Here is an 8467-nt window from a genome sequence, read left to right as displayed (position 1 = left end):
ATAAACACTGATGGCCGGGCTCTGCAGGGAGGCAGTGCTGGGGGGATCAGAGCCCACCCCTGCTCCATCCTGGCACATCCCAGTGCAGATCCTGCCTCCTGGATTCCCATGTAATGTCTGTGCTTCTTTCTCCTGTCGGTTGCTGTATAAGCCAGATTTCCTGCTGCTTTGTTTTGTTGTTTTTAATAATCAGCTCAGTAACCCCTGGATGAAGATTCCAACTGCAAATATTTTGTAATGTACATGTATAAAAAAAAAAAAAAAAGTAATAATTTTTTTGATTCTTTTTTAAAACTTGATAAAATCTTTCTATCCAGTCAGTGCCTGTGTGTGTCACTGGGGGAGTGTGAGCCTGGGCTGGCACAGGGGCTGCAGTGGCTTTGTGTGTGACTTGGAGTCACTGAAAGGTTTGGGCAGGAAGGGACCTCAAAGCTCATCTCATCCCATGGGCAGGGACACCTCTCCCTGTCCCAGGCTGCTCCAAGCCCTGTCCAGCCTGGCCTGGGACACTCCAGGGGTGGGACAGCCACAGCTGCTGGGCAAACCCAGCTCATTCCTGAGAGCTCTGGGGCCACCTGGGCCGGTCCTTGTGTCCTTAGTGCCACCAGGGTGGCCCTTGGGAAGGCCAGGAGGTGCCTCCTGCCCGGCTGGAGGCCGAGGGAAGCTGGTGCCTCCCGAGTGTCTGCAAACACCTTTGCACAGGCACCTTTTCCGTGCCAGGGTGGGCTGAGGGCTGTTAACAGTGGCATTTGGGGGTCACAGCACCAAGGAAGCCCATCCAGGAGCAGCCTCCAGCCCCCCTGCCCTGGGAGATGAGCCCAGGCTCCATCTTAGAGCAGAGTGGCTGCAGCTGGGCTGGGCAGGGGCTGCTGCAGCTCTGCCTCCATTTCGCAGCTGCAGTGGCTGCCTGGCAGCCCTGGCTGCTGGCCCCGAGCTCAGGTGCCTCGTCTGGCCCTGCTCTGTGGGGCTCTGTTCTCTTGCTGCCTGGTGAAAAGCAACAAAAGGCTCTGTCCCTGCTGCTGCTGCCCCTGCTTTTACCACGGGCTCTGCTCTGCCAAATTCCCCTGGCTTTAGGAGGCACCGGTGCCTCGCTCCGCAGCGCTGTGCCTTTCTTGGCTCACAACGGTCCCTGGCTGCAAAACCTCATTAGATTAATTGGCCTTGCCAGCTCCTGAACAAGCAAGGCCTTTAGTCATGCTGGGGCGCAGAGGGCAGGGAAGGAGGGAGCTCTGGGGCTTCCACACTCCCTCGAGCTGCATGTCCCAGCTCTTGGCTCCAGCTGGAGCCCGGGAGGAGCAGCTGGAGCTCCTGGCTGCCTTCGGGTGGGTGTGGCTGTGGCCAGGTGCTGCCTCTGCTTTTCTGGGGTGCGGGGCACATAGCCTTGGGCTTTAGGAGTGACAGCCCTTGGAAGTCATCATCAGAGTTCGGGGGGTGTTGGTGAATTTTGTGCTGGTTTAACCCCCTAAACACCAGGGAATCAGCCCCAGATCTGCCTTCCTGGGTAGCTCACAGGGCCCTGTGGTCCCACCCTCCGGGGAGCCGGGGAGCTGCTGGAGGCTGGGGTTTGGCTGGGTGCAGGGAGGAGAAGCCCAGCAGAGGTCGATGGATGGTGTGAGCCCCAGCCCTCTGCTGCTGCAGCTGGGGCAGCGTCTCCACAGCCCTGCAGCCTTGGCACACCGACCTTGGCCCGGCCTTTGGTCCCTCTCCTGCCCCTCGGTGTCTGCCACGGCACTCGGCACAGCATCGCAGCTGGCCACGCTGTGCCTTCACAGCAGCCCCCGTCTCCAAAGACCTATTTAATTTTCTCCTTCAAGGTGGTGTTAGCAACACCCAGAAGATGCTGCTGGCTGCCTTGGACGAGTGGGCTGCGTGTCCTTTCCACCACTGACGTCAGCTTCTCTCCCTTAATTCCCCCCGTGGGACCGAGGCGAGCGCGGGCGCTGCCAGCTCGGATCAGCGTGAGCGGCGGCGCTCCCGGCGCGGCGGCTCCGCCGTGCCAATGTCACCCCGGCCGGCGCCGCCCCTGCCCCCGCAGCCGCGGCCGGTGGGAGAGCATCCCCCCTTCGCCATCCCCCCGTGCCAGCAGAAAGTCCCCGTTCCTCGCACGTAGGTGTGCTGAGATGGCAGCTCAGCCCCTCAGAAATGGCTGACTCCTCTCTCGCTCTCCTGCTGCCTGGTGGGTTTTTCTCTCCTCCTCCTGCCTTTGCCGTTGCCTACGCGGGTGTGTGGGGAAGGCAATCGGCTCCCGTGCTGCGGATGGCTTTATCTGTAACTCTTCCATCTGCTCACAGCAGCTCACAAATAACCACGGGGTGCCAGAGGAATTATGTTATTTGGAGCTCAAGTTTCTGCAGTCTGGCAGGGCAGCAGCTCTGCGCCGGGCTCAGCCGCTCTGCAAAGGCCAGCGCCGGCACGGCCAGGGCTTAGGCAGAAGCTGGGGCTGCGGCCAGGGCTGAATTACTCTCCCTATGCAGTCAGACAAAGCCCCAGCCCCGAGCCAGCATGGCAGCCTGCTCCTCTGGGAGCTTCCCAGGGAGAGCAGAGGGTCCTGCTGGTCCCTGCACAGCCGTGGGCTCGTGGCACGAACCCTTCTGCATCACACGCGGCACCAGGGATGAAATGGGAGGCTGCTGACCCCCTCTCCATGAACTTTGCTGTTTCCCACCAAGCACAGCCCTTTCAGACAGACTTCCCTCCCTGGGAAGCACCATCTGATGCCTCCAGAGCCATGGTGGTGGCTGGGGATGATGCTCGAGGCTGAGCTGTGCTGGGAAATGCCTCCCGCTGCCTCCGGCATTTGGTAAAACACTTACAGCAGGGCCGTGTTTTCTTCATTTCCTGCCTGCTCCTGCTTCCAAGGAAACAAAATCCCCCCAGCCAGGGCTGAGGTTTCTAGCTTAGATGTAACCCAGGCCCATAACTGGAACTGCCAGCCCTCCCCACGGCCCGGCAGTCCCAGGGTGGGGCAGGAGGAACCTCAGGACTCGTGGTCCCATCGTGGGGAACTCCAGTAAGGCACTGAGAGCAGAGAGCCATCCCTGGCATGAGCTGTGGGGAAGGGCAGCTCTCAGCTGTGCCCCAGGCAGGGGACTTGGGGTTCAGGGTGCCAGGAGGAGTTTTGAGGTCGCAGCAACCTCCTTCCCTCCTCCCATCTGGCAAAACCCAGATGGTTTTGGCACCAGGGCGGGAGCAGGGGCTCCAGGGCGGGTGGTTTGGGACCAGCCCTGGCTCTGTTGTGGGTGCTGTCAGCTCTCTCACCTGCACGGTGGCCAAGGGCAAGTGCTGGGAGCCAGGTCTGGGCTCCACTGCTGCCAACAGGACCAGGGCTGCTCACACGGGAGAAGGGGAGCAAACCCCAACCCTTCCCCCTGCCTGTACTGCAGCAAGGGAGGCAAGAGCTGCCTGTGCTTGCGGCATCTGCTGGGAGCTGGGAAGGGCTGGCCCTGCCAGATGTGCAAGCACAGCTGGGGTGAGGCTGTGCCCACGTCTCTCAGCTCATATTTTAACCCCAAAGTTGGGCTGTTGGTCCCCCCTGAGCCTCTCCTGCACATCCCTGGCGTGGGGGTGGCTGCTCAGCGCTCTGGCACCTTCTTGGATGGATTTGACTCTTTTTTATAGCTTCACTTTCTGCATCTTTCTCCGCCAAAAAAGGGAGCAGGCTGGGCCCTGCAGGATCTCCCCGCCCGGTGCCGCCTGCTCCATCATCCCCAAGGGCCGGGAGCGTCCCTGGGGGAGCAGCCAGCGCAGGCAGCGCCGGCTCGTGGCTTCCTGCAGCCCGTGCTCCACCCTCACCCATCCTGACAGGAACCGGCACAGGTAGGAGCCAAAGGGGCGCTTCCCACCTGGGCAGGGGCACACGGAGCTGCAGCAGGGGACGGGGCTGTGAGGGTGACATTCTCAGGGTGGTGGTGACAAGAACTCAGTGAGGGCTCAGCTCCCACTGCCCCCGAGTTTCTGGTCCTGGGGGAATGCCTGGCTTGAGCTGCGATGGCTTTTGAAGCCCCGTTGTCACTGTGGGTCACGGCGGCTCCTGAGCCCCCTGAATGCCCTCGGTCCGTCTGGGAAGCTCATCAGCCACGGCACAGCCCTGGCGGAGCTGGGAGGGGGGGGCTGCAGCCCCCTGCCCACCCCCGCCGCCGGCCCTGGCGGGTGGGAGCCTGAGCAGGGCTCCAGCAGACCTGAACGGTGCCCTGCACACTCCGGTGTGTCACCCAGGGGAAGTGACAGCGACCCCAGGGAGGGGCAGGAACTGGATGGGCTCGCACACCGAGGAGAAGCTCCCTCTGAAGACATCAGCAGGGAGGCACGAGGGACAGAAAAGCTGTTTCAGCTGCCATGTGATGGTGACCTAAGAATCACCAGGTAAAAACCGCCCCTGAATGCAGCGGAGCTGGGAATTAGGGGATTTTTCACTGCTGGGGGAGGCAGGCTCGGGAATTAGCTCAGCTGAGCCCTGGAGCAGAACGAACACCTGCAGCTCTGGCTGAACCTCGGTAAGGACAAGGGGAGCCCGAAATTCCCCGTGCCCAGCGCCGAGCGCAGCCCGGGAGAGCAGGAGCAGATCTGAGGGTCCTCCGGCCCCCCCCGGCCCCATCTCCCCCCAGCCCTGCTGACACAGCGCTCAGCCCATGCAAATCTTCATTTCCTTTGCAATAAACAGCCCCGGCCCCGGGGCTGCCACCAGGTCCCCAGGGCACCGAGAGGGGCCCGGCCACTCGCCCGCCCCGGGCTCTGCCGCACCCGGCGGATGCACAAAGGGCTGTGAGAGACCCGCTGCTCCTCACCCGGGGGGCTCCGGGGGCTCTGGGGACGCCCTAATTAGCTGTGCTATCATTGACCCCGCGGGCAGCCGGGGCAGCAGGGTGGGCGCTCCGATCCCGTGTGCCTGGTGACTTCGGGAGCGCCGGAATCAGTGCGGGGGTGCTGGGCACGGCCCCCCGTGCCCCCTTCACAGGGGAGGGACCGGGGGGCACAGATGGAGGCAGAGGTTCCTGCTGGATGCAGGGCCCGGGTGGGAACACCACCCCTGGGCGGGGGGACATTCGGATGTCACCAGCAGAGCCGGATGCAGCCCCTGTGCCGGCGGGGCTCTGAGGATGAGGATGGTCGGGGCTCAGCGCTGCTCCCCCGGGCCAGCTCCTGCTAACAGGATGTGATGGGTGGGGGCAGCGCTGTCACTCGGCATCTCTTACCCGGAGCAGGGAAACGGAGCGGGGGGGCCCTGATGGGGGTCGGGAGCCTCAGCCTCGTCTGCCCCCTCGGGAAACAAATCCCACCCCTCCCCACACCAAACAGCCGCACCTCGTACCACAAATTCATTTATTCCCCTCCCAGAGCTGTAAACAAGAAGCAGCCCCCCCACCCCACCCAGACGCACCGAGAGGCCCCATCCAGAGGGGATCCGAAGGGATCCCCATCCCCAGGGGATCCCCATCCCCAAGGGTCCCCTGCACCAGGGGCCCCTCACATCCATTCCCCAGCCCAGAAATGTGCAAATCCAACCCCAGTGCAAAGAAAGGCTTTGGCAGGGGGAGCCCTGGGTGCCGCGAGGGGGGGTGACAGCACACAGGGGACCCCAAGACTTGTGGGTTTGGGGGCGCAGAGCCTCCGGCAGCCCCTCCTGAAGGCAGCGAGCACTAGAGGGCAGCAGGGCCCAGCGCTGGGCGGCGGGAGGGAGGCACGGAAATCAAATTAAATAATAATTCAAATACCAATAAATAAATAAATGGATGGACGGCTAGGAGAAGGAGAGGGGAGGACAGGGGATTGAGTCCCTCCTCCTCTGGCAACGAGTCTCTCCACCCCTTCCCCAAATGTAAAAAATATATTTTGACTGTCTGAGGTAAATAACAAGGTAATAAAAAAAAAAAAAACAAGAGGGGGATGAACGTTCCTGGTGTTTCCCCAGCCTTAAGAAAATAAAGCATCATAAATACTTATAAAGAAAATATGAGGATCTGCCCCCTCTCTCTCACTCATAAATATAGATTATATTATGGATAAAAAATACGTTTCTCTCTCTATTCAAAAAGTGGAAAAATAGGCGAAAAGAAAGCGTTGTGCCCAAAAAGGATGAGGCCAGGAAGAGCTGCTCGGTTCCAGGAGCTCCTGCAATGTGCCTCGGGGAACGGAAAGGGAGGCTCGGAGCGCATCCCCCTGCCACGGGCGAGCGAGAGGTGCGGGGGGGCGCCTCAGACGTCACTGGGGGAGCGGGAGCGGCACGGCGGCGCGGAGGAGCAGCAGCCGCAGCACACGGCCCACAGCACCTTCTGGATGTCCGGGTTGCGGAAGGCGTAGATGAGGGGGTTGAGCAGCGAGCCGTGCGCGGCGGGCAGCAGCGCGGCGTAGGTGTAGAGCGGCGGGGAGCGCGCGTCGCCCAGCAGCGCGCACACGGCCAGCGGCAGCCAGCAGGACGCGAAGGTGCCCAGGATGACGGCCAGCGTGGCCATGCCCTTGCGGCTGGTGACATCGTGGGAGCTGGCGAGGAAGTGGCGCTGCACGGCGATCTGCTGCGCGTGCCGGCACACCAGGCGGCAGATCTGCACGTAGAGCTGCAGCATCACGGCGAACGCCGCCAGCAGCGACACGGACAGCAGCGCCAGGTGGCTCCTGGTCAGCGGGCGCACCACGCTGCAGGCCGAGGGCTCCTGCAGGCAGTTCCAGCCCAGGACGGGCAGCAGCCCGTAGCAGATGGAGGCTCCCCAGGTGAGGACCAGCATGATGTGAGTCCTGGTGACCGTCCTCTCCGAGTAGTAGGTCAGGGCGCTGTAGAGGGACAGGTAGCGGTCGATGGTGATGGTCAGCAGGCTGCTGACGCTGGCCGTGAAGGAGGTGACCAGCAGCCCCACGGTGAGCAGGCTGACCGCCTCCGACGGGGCCAAGTACACGAAGGCGAAGTGCAGGATCAGCCCCAAACCCGCCAGCAGGTCGGCTGCGGCCAGGCTGCCGATCAGGAGGAAGGTGGGGGCGCGGAAGGCCGGCGTGTAGATGATGACCACCACCACGATGGCGTTCTCACAGGAGATGACGGTCCCCGAGATGCAGAGCACAACGTCCCACGGGTTCAGGGCGAGAGGCTGCACCACGGACTCGAGATCCAAGGAGCTGCCGCTGCCGTTCCGGGCTGAGAACCAGCCCTGCTGGCCTTCGCTGGAGTTGGGGGGCCCTTTCTCCATCATGATGGCAGAGGGTGACCTGCGAGAGCAGCCCCCCGGCACCTGCTGTCCACGAGCTGCCCCTGTGCCGCCCAGACGGGACAGAACCTCTCCAAAGTTGTCTTCAGGAGGGTGGGCAGGGCAGTGAAGCTTGAGGGTGTGCTCACTGTTTGCTCCGAGGAGATTTTTCTGGACGAGATAGTTTAGTGTTAAAATAAATAGGTGGATAAAGGGGAAGGAACACACACACACATACACACACACACACTCACCATCCCTGCTCCTGCCCGCCTGAGCTGCTGGGGGTTGGACACTGCCCGATTTGATGGATAAATCCAGGGCAGCAGGACTGGCAGAGGAAAACACCCTCCCCCGCGAGGAGTTCGGGGCCAAAGTGAGGGGATCCCAAGCTGCAGGAAAAGGGGGTGACCCTGCTTCCCCGATCAGCGGGAACAGACCCCTCCTACCCGCTCCGGCGCATCCCTTCTCACCTTGGGGGTCTATGCGGGCAGTGCAGCCCCTGCCCGGGCTTTGCCCTCGCCACCCTCCCCACAGAGCAGAGAGGGCTCCCCCCCGGTGCCGGTGCCCCCCGGTTCCTGTGCCCCCGGTGCCGGTGCCCCCCGGTTCCTGTGCCCCCCGGTTCCTGTGCCCCCGGTGCCGGTGCCCCCCGGTGCCGGTGCCCCCCGGTGCCTGTGCCCCCGGTGCCGGTGCCCCCGGTGCTAGTGCCCCCCGGTTCCTGTGCCCCGGTTTCTGTGCCCCCGGTGCCGGGCACTCACCTGCCGCGCTGCCGGGCCCGCACTGCGCTCGCTGCCCGGCTGGGCCCCGCTGCCATGGGCGCCGCCGAGTTATAGCGGCCGAGCGGGGCCGGGGGGGTCCGGGGGGCTCGGGGTGACTCACGGCCCCCCCAGCCCCGAGCCCCGCTGTGACGTCAATGGCGCGCCGCAGCCAATCAGCGCCCGCGCGGGCAGCGCGGGAGCGCGCGCGCCGCATCGTAATCGCTGCTCATTCATAAAAACAGCCCCCCCCCCCCACGCCCCCCCAAAAACTCCCACGCCCCCCACGGGACCCCCCCCAATCCGGGGTCACGGCCGTGCTGCAGGCCCGGGGAAGGGGGCGGCTCGTCCCTTCTCCCCGCAATGCGCAGCTCCGGGGGCTCCGCTGGGGAGGGGGCGGCCCGGGTTTGGGGCGGTGTGGGGTGGTCGAGGATGGTCGCAACCCTCCCCTCTCCCGGCCGGTCCCCGCGGCTTCCCCGCACCGCGATGGATGAGTCAGGGCCGGGAGAAGAGGGAATGCCCGGCCGGGGGTGCGGGGAG

At 63.6% G+C, this 8467-nt stretch overlaps 1 protein-coding gene across 1 annotated transcript; it reads right to left on the bottom strand.

The window, feature by feature from the left end:
• Positions 1-5435: 5435 nt before the first annotated feature.
• GPR3 (G protein-coupled receptor 3) lies at positions 5436-7623 on the bottom strand. Its single transcript, XM_079325779.1, has one exon. The coding sequence runs from the start codon at positions 7176-7178 to the stop codon at positions 6192-6194; it is 987 nt and encodes a 328-aa protein (XP_079181905.1). The 5' UTR covers positions 7179-7623; the 3' UTR covers positions 5436-6191.
• Between the last annotated feature and the right edge of the window lie 844 nt (positions 7624-8467).

The sequence above is a fragment of the Erithacus rubecula genome (genome assembly GCF_903797595.1).
Source record: "Erithacus rubecula genome assembly, chromosome: 23".
Taxonomy (NCBI): Eukaryota; Metazoa; Chordata; class Aves; order Passeriformes; family Muscicapidae; genus Erithacus; species Erithacus rubecula.
Note: the sequence above shows the minus strand (reverse complement) of the source record. Positions and strands in the feature narration are given on the sequence as shown.